The sequence below is a fragment of the Lynx rufus genome, unplaced genomic scaffold (assembly GCF_022079265.1).
Source record: "Lynx rufus isolate CCGP_SWC_20201006 ecotype Redwood Valley unplaced genomic scaffold, mLynRuf1.p SCAF_1, whole genome shotgun sequence".
NCBI classification, from domain to species: domain Eukaryota; kingdom Metazoa; phylum Chordata; class Mammalia; order Carnivora; family Felidae; genus Lynx; species Lynx rufus.
Window position 1 is genome coordinate 101,013,670 of NW_025814823.1, and position 14,312 is coordinate 101,027,981.

The 14,312-nt window shown below is 39.0% G+C and overlaps 1 protein-coding gene across 1 annotated transcript in view; it reads left to right on the forward strand.

Moving 5' to 3' along the window:
* Positions 1-14,312, forward strand: part of SNX24 (sorting nexin 24) — a 159,720-nt gene that overhangs the window by 77,341 nt on the left and 68,067 nt on the right. The window contains exon 2 of the mRNA XM_047083835.1: positions 11,497-11,580. Within this exon, the coding sequence (XP_046939791.1) occupies positions 11,497-11,580 (84 nt within the window). The remainder of the gene's footprint in view (positions 1-11,496; positions 11,581-14,312) is intronic.

A 14,312-nucleotide genomic window follows, 5' to 3' on the forward strand; every position in this document is an offset into this window, starting at 1 on the left:
CCTGGATGTGGAATTCTGTGGTAAAGATCATTCGCCATCAAACTTTGAAGGTATATGCCGCTAAACATTTGCAATGGGTTTTCTGTGGGTTTCTGGAGGCTCTTTTGTTTCTTTGTGTACCGAGTACTTCAACCCCAAATGCTTTCTTTGTAGAAACAAGCAGCAAAGTAACTTGTGAGAAAGCAGTCTCCATGTGGCCATGAAGCCGCCATGATGCTTCCTGCTGGAGAAGTCCTCAGCCTTCTCTGGATAGTGGCCACTTTATAACGTTGCCTTTCTCTACATTCATTTACTATGTCCATGGATCATAGGCTCTGATAATGACAAAAACAATGGCTGGCCTTTTATATTACTTTTGGCATATTTTTTGATATATACTTTGATGTGTATTTGTTATTTTATTATATATTATCTATTTTATATATCAAATATAAATTATATTTTAAAAATTTTAAATATGTTACATATATTTAAAACTATATTAACTATAAATGCATAAAAATAATTATATATATTAAATATATAAAAATATATTACTTTGATATATTTTTGAGTTCTTAGTTTTGATTCATCTATCCCTTGACAATTCTACAGCTTTTTTTTTCCTAATTTTTTTTTTATTTTTGAGAGAGAGAGAGAGAGAGAGAGAGACAGAGCACGAGTAGGGAGGGGCAGAGAAAGAGGGAGACACAGAATCCAAAGCAGGCTCCAGGCTCTGAGCTGTCAGCACAGATCACGACGTGGGGCTCGAACCCACAAACCATGAGATCATGACCTGAGCTGAAGTCAGACACTTAACTGACTGAGCCACCCAGGCGCCCTGACAATTCTACATCTTCATTAATTTTTTCAAAAAGTGTGGGTGGGCTGTTTGTTTTCTGGGTTTGCTCACAGCTAAGATGGACTTTTTGTGCCTTTTCATGTGAATAATAATGCATCTGACTTCGGCTCAGGTCAAGATCTTGGGTCTCTGGGTTCAAGCTCTGTGTGGGCTCTGTGCTGACATCTCACAGCCTGGAGCCTGCTTTGGATTCTGTGTCTCCCTCTCTCTCTGACCTTTCCCAGCTCATGCTCTGTCTCTCTCTCTCTCTCTGTCTCTCTCTCAAAAAAAAAAAAAAATAAAACGTTAAAAAATAATAATAATCCAGAGTAGGTAACTGTCTTATTTTTCCCTGGGATATGGTCATTTCTTTTGATCTTCCCAACTTAGAAAACTTAGACTTCCTTTGATCTGACATTTGCTTTTGCTGTAATTTTGCTTGTGTTTTTATTTTTTCTTCTTTCTTTGGAGATTTTTCTTATTTTGGGAGGGGGGTCTTTTTGGTATCATGAGTTTTCTTTGCAAAGAAGCATCATGTTTAAAAAAATTTTTTTAATGTGGGCTTATTTATTTCTGAGACAGACAGAGCATGAGTGGGGGAGGGGCAGAGAGAGAGGGAGACACAGAATCTGAAGCAGGCTCCAGGCTCTGAGCTGTCAACACAGAGCCCGATGAGGGGCTTGAACGCACAGACCGCGAGATCATGACCCGAGCTGAAGTTGGTTGCTCAACCTACCGAGCCACCCAGGGGCCCCAAGTAGCATTGTATTTAAAAACTACACACACACATTTACTTATGCCCAACTCTTACAGCACTGTTTGATAGTGGCAATTATTTAGAGAATTCTTCTTATTCCTTAAGCAGTAGTTTATTTGAAACTGCATCTTTTTCTCAAAATACTTTAAAATGTATGAAATTTACATATTTTCAAAGGCATGAGAACAGTTATTAGCAGTTTTCTGCAGCCAAATATAGTACAATTAAATTAATAATGTCTGTCACTTCATTACTGTGGCATCTTAGAGGAAATATGATTGAAGGTTCAGAATAAGAACAAATTAAATTTTTATACAAGCATTATTGAATTGTGTACTTAGTCATTGAATATCATAGTCATTTATAATTAGAGGGTTTAGTACCATCTTTCACTCATAAAAAACTGTCGGGTGATTTCATACCTGCTATAAGCCAGGCCCCCAACAGGCACACAATTAATGGCTTTTTTAGAGATGTAATTTTTTAAAGTTAATAACAGCCTTTTAAATTTTATCTTTCTTGGGTTGCCGGTTGTGTCCGACTTCATCTTAGGTCATGACTTGGCTGTGCATGAGTTCAAGCCCTGTGTTGGGCTCTGTGCTGACAGCTCAGAGCCTGGAGCCTGCTTCGGATTCTGTGGCTCCCTTCTTTCTGCTCCTCCCCAACTCATACTCTGTCTCTGTCTCTCTCAAAAATAAACATTAAAAAAAGAAAGCTTAAATTTATTTTTTCTTTCTTGCTCATTCAAGTCAAGAAAGAGAATATTTCAGAGCATTTGGGTGGCACAGTTGGTTAAGTGTCAGACTATTGATTTTGGTTCAGGTCATAATCTCGTGGTTCATGAGATCAAGCCCCTCATCGGGCTCTGCACTGACAGTGTGGAGCTTGTTTGGGATTCTCTCTCTCCCTCTATCTCTGTTCCTGCCCTGTTCACACATACAATCTCTCTCTAAAAATAAATAATGAAACATTAAAAAAAATATTTCAAACCCAGAGTTGACTTCAACCCTGAGTTAATATTTGGGCCATGTTTTTCTAACTGAGCAAGTATTAAAACATATATAAGAAAAGTCATATTTGAAGCAGGTACTTGCCATTTGTGTGTATCTCATGTTCTCAGCATAACAATTTTTATTATTACTTTTTACATTTATATATTTTTGAGAGACAGAGCACAAGTGGGGGAGGGCAGAGAGAGAAGGAGACATAGAATCCGAAGCACGCTCCACGCTCTGAGCTGTCAGCACAGAGCCCGACATGGGGCTTGAACTCACAAACTGTAAGATCATGACCTGAGCCCAAGTTTGACGCTTAGCTGACTGAGCCACCAAGGAGCCCCTCAGCATAACAATTTTGTAACCCAGACAACTTGGAACACGGGACTGTAAGCTTTATTTGTGTATACAGTCCCCATCTGTATTTGGAAGGTTTTAAGTTATTTATTAGATACTTTTAGCATGTTAAAGGAAAAGCTTTATTTTTGCTTTCATTGGAAGTGAATAACTTTGTAGAGTACAAATTTCTGAAGGCAAGAGACTGTACCACCTGGAATGTGGGTTAAGTCTTTCTTTAGCTTAAGTTTATTTTATTTCTTTTTAAAAAAATTTTTTTTATTTTTATTTTTTATTTTTTTCAATATATGAAATTTATTGTCAAATTGGTTTCCATACAACACCCAGTGCTCATCCCAAAAGGTGCCCTCCTCAATACCCATCACCCACCCTTCCCTCCCTCCCACCCCCATCAACCCTCAGTTTGTTCTCAGTTTTTAAGAGTCTCTTATGCTTTGGCTCTCTCCCACTCTAACCTCTTTTTTTTTTCCCCTTCCCCTCCCCCATGGGTTCCTGTTGAGTTTCTCAGGATCCACATAAGAGTGAAACCATATGGTATCTGTCTTTCTCTGTATGGCTTCTTTCACTTAGCATCACACTCTCCAGTTCCATCCACATTGCTACAAAGGGCCGTATTTCGTTCTTTCTCATTGCCCTGTAGTACTCCATTGTGTATATAAACCACAATTTCTTTATCCATTCATCACTTGATGGACATTTAGGCTCTTTCCATCATTTGGCTATTGTTGAGAGTGCTGCTATAAACATTGGGGTACAAGTGCCCCTATGCATCAGTACTCCTGTATCCCTTGGGTAAATTCCTAGCAGTGCTACTGCTGGGTCATAGGGTAGGTCTATTTTTAACTTTCTGAGGAACCTCCACACTGTTTTCCAGAGTGGCTGCACCAGTTTGCATTCCCACCAACAGTGCAAGAGGGTTCCCGTTTCTCCACATCCTCTCCAGCATCTATAGTCTCCTGATTTGTTCATTTTGGCCACTCTGACTGGCGTGAGGTGATATCTGAGTGTGGTTTTGATTTGTATTTCCCTGATGAGGAGCGACGTTGAGCATCTTTTCATGTGCCTGTTGGCCATCCGGATGTCTTCTTTAGAGAAGTGTCTATTCATGTTTTCTGCCCATTTCTTCACTGGGTTGTTTGTTTTTCGGGTGTGGAGTTTGGTGAGCTCTTTATAGATTTTGGATACTAGCCCTTTGTCCGATATGTCATTTGCAAATATCTTTTCCCATTCCGTTGGTTGCCTTTTAGTTTTGTTGGTTGTTTCCTTTGCTGTGCAGAAGCTTTTTATCTTCATAAGGTCCCAGTAATTCATTTTTGCTTTTAATTCCCTTGCCTTTGGGGATGTGTCGAGTAAGAGATTGCTACGGCTGAGGTCAGAGAGGTCTTTTCCTGCTTTCTCCTCTAAGGTTTTGATGGTTTCCTGTCTCACATTCAGGTCCTTTATCCATTTTGAGTTTATTTTTGTAAATGGTGTGAGAAAGTGGTCTAGTTTCAACCTTCTGCATGGTGCTGTCCAGTTCTCCCAGCACCATTTGTTAAAGAGACTGTCTTTTTTCCATTGGATGTTCTTTCCTGCTCTGTCAAAGATGAGTTGGCCATACATTTGTGGGTCTAGTTCTGGGTTTCTGTTCTGTTCCATTGGTCTGTGTGTCTGTTTTTGTGCCAAAGTTTATTTTATTTCTTAAAATAAGTTCCTGGAAAATCGGGTGTGCACCCAAATTTTGAAATATTTTATCCTTGACTTTAGTTTAATTTCAGAGATACTATCACAAAGGAAGAAAATTGCCTCTAACATGTAATCATACCATACTTAGGAATGGAAATAGTGTCTTTAAAATTGTATCTACGTATTCCATATTCTCTATATATGTACATATAATATATATATATGTATTATATGTATTCCATATATTCCATATCTTTTTAGCAGGTTTGTAACTTAGTAAATATAAGTGGGGGTAAATTTGGCAAAATTTTTGGTAATTTATCTTGTGTTCGTCTCTGTGTGTAAGTCTGTTTACCGAAATAAGGAATATATTAATACATATAAAATATATGTACATATGTTATAAAATGTATACGTATATTCCATATGTACATATATGTGTACATATATAATATACACGTATACATATAATGTGGATTATATAATGTTATATAACACATATATTTTATAATATAGATACACATATAATGCATACATTGTATATTATGTATTATGTTATATATAATATGTATAATATATATGTACAAGTACATATATAATATATACATTATTTTATATATGTATACATATATGTACAAATATACCTAAACATATACTGCTGGCCCTTGAGCAACATGGGTCTGAACTATGGGTCCACTTATATCTGGATTTTTTTTTAATAAATATAGTATAGTACTTTAAACATATTTGTTCTTCTTTATGATTTTCTTAATAACATATTCTTTTCTCTAGCTTACTTTATTATAAGAATACAGTGTATAATGTACACATAACATACAAAATATATGTTAATCAACTGTGTTATCAGGAAGGCTTCCAGTCAACAGTAGGCCATTCGTAGTTAAGTTTTGGGGGAATCAGAAGTTATATAAGGTTTCTCACTGCGTGGGGTGGGGAGAGGGCTGGTTCCCCTAGCCTCTGCACTGTTCAAGGGTCAACTGCATAAACATGCATATAGACACACATATAAACATATACATATATAAACACAATAAATATGGGACAGAATAGTACAGTAACTTGTACTGTAACTTAGTACTTAGGTAACTTAGTATATACCACAGGGTCCTAATTAAAGTATGGTAACAGTTATACGTAGGAGTACTATGTAGCCATTAGAGAATTAGGTGTTTCAAAATGTGCTGATAAGATATTCAACATGTATTAAATAAATAAGGTAAAAAATAAAAATAGTAGAAGTAGTACAACTGTGTGATGGGGCTCCAGTGTGTAAGAGAATAAAACACCTTCTATATACATGGGTACCTACAGAGCTTATATGTATGTGGACAACTTCTGAAAGGATATTTGAGATCCCTCTTGAATTGGCAAGGACTTATACAAGTCTCTTCTGTAAGAAACTTCTACTTTTAAGTTTACAGTCTGAACTTTTTGAAACTTTTCCCCCGTCAGTACATTTTTTTTGTGTGTTTTTTTTTTTTTTTTTAGAAAAAACCATACAAGCTAACATTTGGAACCACAGTATTAAGAGATCGAGGGGGTAGTGTGAGCACAGAGCCTGGTAGGAGGAGGTAATATAAAAAAAGCACCTTGTACTCTGCAGAGTTGTATGCTTTTTATATAGATCATTGGTCTGATTCCATTGACAGGGGCACAGCCTCCAAATAGTTGAGGGTAAAGACCTCAGGACACCACCATTCCTGTCCCTGCCAGGTGTCTTCGCGTAGCACATATTTCTATGATGTTTAAAAATTTTTTTTTTCAACGTTTATTTATTTTTGGGACAGAGAGAGAGACAGAGCATGAACGGGGGAGGGCCAGAGAGAGAGGGAGACACAGAATGGGAAACAGGCTCCAGGCTCTGAACCATCAGCCCAGAGCCCGACGCGGGGCTCGAACTCACGGATCGCGAGATCATGACCTGGCTGAAGTCGGACGCTTAACCGACTGCGCCACCCAGGCGCCCCTCTATGATGTTTAAAAACATGAGTATATGTGCATTGACTCACTCTTATTTGTTTATTTATAGAAATACTTGACAAATTTGGTATCAGACTGACCTTTCTTTTCTACTTAATGTCTCTTTTTTTTCCTCTGGCTGCTTTTCAGATTTTCTGTTTCTTACTGGGTTTAAGGAATTTGGTTATGATTTGCCTTAGATTTTTTTTATTTTTCACATGTTTCTTGTAGTTGGATCCATTGATCTTGTTGGATCTTTGGGGCTATAGTTTCCATCCAATTTGGAAAATATTTGGTCGTGATTTCTTTAAATTTATTTGTCTTTTCCATCAGCCCTGTCTCCTCTCTCTCCTCTCCTGTGGGGACTCCAAGTATACATACATTCTGCTGTTTCAGGATGTTCCATGGTTTTCTGAAGCTTTGTTTGTTTTTTAGTTTTTTTCCCCTTCTCTTTTTCATTTGGCATAGTTGCTGTTGGTGGATCTTTAAGATCACTTACCTTTTCTTTTGCTATATCTAATCTGCTGTAAATCCCATCCATTGTATTTTTGTGATAAGCAAAGACATTGTTGATTTCATCAGTGGAACCCAGGCTTGCTGTGTGTGTTTTTATTATCTTCCATGGATATGCTCACCCTTTCCTTTGGATACTTAAATGTAATAAATTACCTTATAATAATGATTTTAATCCGTTTGTCTACTAATTTTATCATCTTTGTCATTTCTACATCAATTTCTCTTGATTGGTTTTTCTTATTATGATTGTATCTTCCTGCTTCTTTTTGATTGGATGCCAGGCACTGTAAATTTTATCTTGTTGGGTACTATTATTTTTATATTCCTAAAAATATTCTTGAACTTTGTCTTGGCATGTGGTTAAGTTACTTGGAAACAGTTCGTACTCTCTAGGCATTGCCTTTAATGTTGTTTTTTGGGATTTGTGTTTGTTTGTTTTATTTGTTTATTTATGCTGCACTAGAAGAGCCTTTAGTCTACAGTTGATTTTGTCCCACTGCTGAGGCAAGACCTTTTTGAGAACTCTAACTAGTGCCTCAAGAATTATGAGGTTTTCTACCCTGACGTTTGGGGACAGGCTGTATGCCCAGTTGTCTGTCAGCTCTGAGCACTGTGTCTTCCCATCCTTTGGTAAACGTGTCCAATCCCTTGTTTTGGGGAGGATTCAGCTGAATGTTGGAGGGAGAGACGACTGGCAGGTCACAGGAGTCCTCTCTGTGCACCTCACTCTTGTCCAGCATCCTGTCCTCAGAACTTGCTTCCCCTCACACCCACCAACTGCACCCTAACTCAGGGGACCTCAGGGCTCTGTTTGGGGTAACCATAGGGCTCCTTTTTGTTTCTTTTGTGTCTCACTTTTCTTCATTTCCTCGTGTCTGATGTCTTGAGAGCCATCTTTTCCACATATTTTGCCCAGTTTTGAGTTGTTCCACATGGGAGGGTCAGTCTACTCCCTGTTACGCCATCTTGAACAGAAGTGGAAATCACCCCGCCCTAGACTTTAACTTTAAAAAATTGCGGGAGAGGCACCCGGGTGGCTCAGTCAGTTAAGCGTCTGACTTTGGCTCAGGTCGTGATCTCATGGTTTGTGACTTCGAGCCCTGTGTCGGGCTCTGTGCTGACAGCTGAGAGCCTGGAGCCTGCTTTGGATTCTGGGTCTCTCTCTCTCTCTCTCTCTCTCACTCGCTTCGGCTCTCTCAAAAATAAACATTAAAAACAATTTTTTTTTTAATTTTTAAGCAGAAATTAAAAAAAAAAAGTCCTTGTCCACCTACTCCTAGTCTGAAATTCCAGAGGCAGCCACATTCACCTTTTTCCTGGTATTTCTCTCCAGATGCTGTAGCTCTCACCTTTCTCAGAGCATGCTGTCTGAAACAGCACCCTGTTCAGTTGTGTCTCATTACCCTGATGCCTTGTTCTTCACGTGCTTATTTCCTGACCTTACCATATTCATTCATATGTTTATAGTCAGCCTTCCTCACCAGATAGGCTGTATGTGCCGTGAAGCCTGAGCTCCTGTCCCTTTTGTTCACTGCTGAATCCTCAGAGCCTAGAGCAACCCCTGGGTACATTGTAGTCCCTCAAGCCCCTCAGTAAATATCTGCTAAAGACATGAGTGAATCAAACAAATCCTGCGCTTTTGCTTTCCCAGCCTCTGCCTGTGCTGTCCCAACCCTAGAGGCAGGTAACAGGCTTGAGGAGTTTGCCAGGAAAACAAAGCAGGGAAAAAGATTTTCCAGGCAGCAGGGACAACATGTATCAGAAACTCTTAAAAAAAAAGGAGTGGGGTGGGGGGTGCTGCCATGGATTTCAAGAAAATAAGATTAAATAAATTTTTTTTAATGTTAATTTTTCAGAGATAGCGCATGCACACACACACACACACACACACACACACACACACACACACACACCTGCAAGTGGGGGAAGGGCAGAGAGAGAGGGAGACACAGAATCCCACGCAGGCTCCAGGCTCCCAGCTGTCAGCACAGTGCACTCGAACTCACAAACCACAACACCATGACCTGAGCCCACGTCGGATGCTCAACTGACTTAGCTACCCAGGCGCCCGCCGAAAAATAAGATTTATGACATTGATGCCATTTCTTCACATCGGCCTGGAAATTCTGATTAACCAACTTCCTTTCCAAGATATTTTCCCAGAATTTAAAAGAAAAACCCCTAACGATATTAGGTATATTGTACGTTTTTTAAATGGCAACACGGTAAAAATAGTGGCATGAAAATGTACCACACACGGTGTCTGTGTGTGTGTGTGTTTGTGTGTGTGTGTGTGTCCACCCGCCCCGCCACCCACCCACACCCTCGCGCCCCCCTGAACTGACTGACTGAAAAATAACTGTGGAACTTAGTAATGGAGCCATCTGGTCGATAGAAGGGATGACATTCCATGAGGCAGCCACTGTGTGATGTGTCTTATCCCTGGCCTTCAAGAGGGGTGACCCTGAGGGCTGACCCAGTAGGTTGAGCCTTTCTGAGTCTTCAACACTCTCCTTCTGTGTATCCAGCAGCAAACATGCCAATTAAAGTGGTATTTTTTGGTTTGGGTGTTCAAATTTTTGTTTACATGCTGATTAGTTAACATACAGTGCAATACTGGTTTCAGGAGTAAAATACAGTGATTCATCACTTCCATACAACACCCAGTGCTCATCACAAGTGCCCTGCTTAGTGCCCACCCCCCACCCACCTCCCTCCACCAACCCCTCCGTTCTTTATCTACCATGGTAGGTTTTGCGATGAAGCCTCATGTAACTGGACTCAGAATATAACTTCAATTGTCTCATGCAGTTCAGCAGATGGAAACTACTTTTATTGCCTCCACACTGTCCTGCTTTAACTCTGGGACCTGACACTAGAAAGGGATTCTGCATCCTATTAACCAAGCCCGGACATGGGAGCTGTGCTTCTTTTGTTTGTGTTTCTCAGGGTGTATTCCTCATCGGATTCCTGGCAGCATCTTTGAAGGAAAAGAATTTTCTTTATTGAATTAGTAACCAATTTTTTTTCTAAAAAAATAATACACATATATATGAGACTTTGAAGCATATGGATATGTTTTGAGAAGAAAATAGTTTCTATTTTCACTAATTGACCAAAGAAAAGTATATTTGGGGAGGTTTCCTGAAAAACCAAATGTTAGTATAAAATATTGATTAAATTCATAAATATTTACCATTTGCTTGATAAAAGCACGTTTCTTAAACAGAGTCAAAGAACAGACGACTTTGTTTCTGATTCAAAGAAGTACAAATATACAAATATTTTATGTTTGGTGATTTAATTTTGTCTTTTCAAATAAGTAATACATATAAGGTAGAAATACAGAGCCAGAGGGGATCTGATTTCATAATCATGGCATTGTGACCTCATATTTCATGTGCTACCGTTAAGTAGTTTTCTTTAGGGTTAAAGTAAGCATGCTTTTAACACTCTTTCGTGTCTTGTGACCTCAAGTTTAGCTTTTTCCAGAAGGGTGACTGAAAGAGGAAATAGGCTTACTAAGTAATTGAACAGTGTTCCTTCATCTTGGTGTTGACCACATCTCGCTCAGCAGAACAGGAGTTCAAGACAAACTCTTGAAAATAACAGATCACCTTCTCTTCCATTCTTGCCAAGCATCCTTCCCCCACCCCACCTTAACATTGTGTTTTCATGAGGATTTCACAATATCTCTCATCCCTTGTTCCCAGTCTTGACCCCAATGACCTAAGAATCAAGAAAATGTCATGTTAGTGCCTACTAATTAGCGCACCCAGAGAGCCTTTTCTTCTGGCCTTTCAACCTTCTGGAGGTAGGAACGCAAGCTGTCACTGGCATCATGCAGGGAAAATGAGCCTTTACTACGTTTTCCCTGTTTTGCAAACAGCGGAATAAGCCCAGCTGAGGCTAGAGATGAATATGCAGCTTAGGAAGAAATTAACCTAAAATGCACTGCTGTTTGCCTGATTGTCTTCTAGGTGACACAGCATGGCCGGGCGTCGAAATACCCACCCGTAATGGAATGCTCCAGCCTGCTGTGTCTGCCAGACTCTCGCTGTTGTCAGACAATTTGTTTCAATACCATCATACTCATTGGTGAAATAATTTTAAGGGAGGAATGTGCTCTGATTTTAAAAGTTTAAGGAGCATCCGAATGCATTTAAGTTTCTGTTGTTTTTAGACATGTTACAGGGAGACCTCACTTGGTACTAACTAAAGCATTTGGCTGGAATGCTCATTAATCAGTGCTGTTGGACCAGGGTCTCCTGAGCCTTCTGGGTTTTGGGGGCTCAGCTACTGTAATTAAAGGGATGAAATATATCATGGTCACAAACTTACCACATCAGACAACTGAGGGGTTTGAACTGGTGGAATTAATCTTTTTTTAAATTTCTTTTCTTTAGGTGTTTAAGGTAGAAGTACTAATGAATGGAAGAAAACATTTTGTTGAAAAAAGGTACAGCGAATTTCATGCCTTGCACAAAAAGGTAACTTTTTTTCCCTTTTCCTTGTATGTTAGATGCTGTAAGGTTAAGACTGTGTTTTCTGTGAGCATTAACAGTTCCTGGAACAATACAGTTTCTTTTATCATGACTGAGGTTTCCTTTTAAAATAAATTATTCAGCCCCTTAAAGGTGTGCTTTTTGAGTAGGTGGGTTTTCTGTTAAGGTCTTTTACATAAATAGATGTGAGGGTGTAAGCTCTTTGGGTGTTATGGGTTCACAAAGAATAAGACTGAGGCCTTATTTCATCCATGAAATACACTTAATGTGCTTTACAAAAAGGAAAGAAAGAAGCAAATGATGACTTTACAGGGAGAAATTTATTAAAATCAACTTACAGGTATCTGGAAAAGTAATATGCATGTCACATGTGTCCAGGAGCATTTGGGGAAAATGTAAAAGGAGAACATGCACGATCCTTTTGAATTGTAAAGGCCACTTTGTAAGACTGGCGTTCGAGTTCTTGGATTCATTTCATTAAAAGTCTGAGATAAAAGAAACAAGAATTCAAAAGGACTGGCTGAGTTTGGGGAGAAATGGTAAAGAAGAGAAGAGTGAATACTTTTTATTTTCTGACAAAATTTAATGTTTTGCAGGCTAGAAATTATTTTTGGGGTGCTGACATTACCTTAATATATATGTGTGTGTGTATATATATATAGTGTGTGTGTATATATATATATATATATATATACACATGTATATATGTATATATGAGTATATAAACACATGCATGAATATGCACACACACGTAAATGTATGCCATAATTCATTTTCTTCACTTCTGTTACTTTATTAGCTAAGAAGTTAGATGGGAAGATACTAAGTGAATATGTTAAGAAAGAGTCTATTCTTTTAATTTTATTAAAGACCTCTTAAATGTTCTGGAAATTATCAGTACATAAATCAAGTGACAGTGTGCTTACTCTATATTAAAAGTTCTTTGGTTATTTTTTTTAAAGTGAATTTCCCCACTTTTTTTTTAAGTCAAGAGAATGGAGTATTCAGTATAAACTTTACCAGGATATTATTGAAAAATCAGTGAAACTGTTTCCCTCTGTACACTTTTCTCTTAGGATGGCAGGGGATAACATAAAAGTCATTCCTCAATTAAAATTTTGTTAAATCCAGATTCACTTCCAAAAGAAAGAACGCAGGTGGGTACAGATTTAAACCAGACGTTGCTGTTGGCTTTTAGGAAAGCTCCAACCTAGGAGTCTGAGAGAGGAACAAACCTGGACTCTGGGTCTCTGTGCCTTTGCGAGGGCTTCTGTTTTTGTTTGCTTGTTTTTCACGGAAGCAGATCCCAGGGAGATTTCTGCTGGGCACCTCCTGTAATAAATTCTGACGCTAAGATTAAAACCAGATCTCAGCCCCCTGCTCAGCCTCTGATGCCCAGGGTACGGACTAGGGCGCCTGTCACATGCAGGCTGCCTTCCTAACCTCCTAGCTCACCATGACCTCGACACAACCCAGTTGTCCCCAGCAGATATTCCAGGAGCAGCTCCACACCAGGCACAGCTGGGTGACTGCCAATTAGGCCCACCCCGAGCGAGAGCCTGCCGTGCTTCTAACCAGTGCAGGGTCGTTCCCCCCGTGCTCTTCTCGAACAGGATTTTATTTTCTCCCCAGCGATTATAGGCAGTTCTTAGATACTCAGAGTCAGAAAAAAATTCCTGGGTTTTCTGGGATTCTTGTCTCAATTTCTGCATTTCAGTTAAGAAGGTTAGCTATTCTTACAATCATATAATCAGGCCTATACCAGAGTTGAGAGAGTAAAAATTCTCAAACGTCTCAATTTTGTGTGTTTAAAACATCCTGGCTGGTACATAGAGATAAAAATAGCTTTGTGAGGCAGAGTTTTAGTTACGGATTTACTTGCCCCATTGCGACCGTATTAGATTTGGCTAAAAGGTTACCATAGAAGCTAGTTAAGGACAGATCATGGTAGTAGTGTGTGCAAAAAACAGAAATCTGTCATCTTGAGTGTACAACTGTGTTAAGGATTGAAATCAGCCAAAAATTTACTCAGAATCCACAAGCTCTACTGATCGCTGCTGCCTGTGGTACAACTTGACCTTTTTATTACATTCTGATACCCCAGTTTCCGTATTTGAATTCTGTGATGTGTTCCGAGTGCTATTTCTTTTTAAGACTTTATTTTTAAGCGATCTCTGCACCCTGCACGGAGCTCGAACTCACAGCCCTGAGATCGTGAGTCACACGCCCCACTGACTGAGCCAGCCCAGCGCACCTTGGCTGTTACATTTTTATCGAAAATATTTTCCTTTTAAATTCAGTCAAGTCTATTATGTAGTTTTCTTGCAATCCTCAACTATTTCTGTGCTGTGTGCAATTTGCTGTGCTGCTAGTGTCCTGGTTTTTCTGAAATTTTACTTTTCCTTCTCACTTGTTAAAAGTGTTTGGCCAGTGTCCCCAAGTTAATTCTAAAATGATAAATGAGCTATTAACAGGTGCTTTGCATCTTTAGAATAACAGGGGCATAGCTCTTCTGTGTGCCTCAGACAAAAATGCTTCCTGGCTTATTGTCGGGCTAATTTTGAGGCAGAAGGTGAGACTGTTACCCATTTCACAGTTCATCTGGTTGTCTAAAGAAAGTTCTTAATGATTATCACTTCTCCCAAACTTTAATAATTGTTTTTTTTTATAATTTTATTTTTTTAAATTTTTTGATGTTTATTTATTTTGAGAGAGAG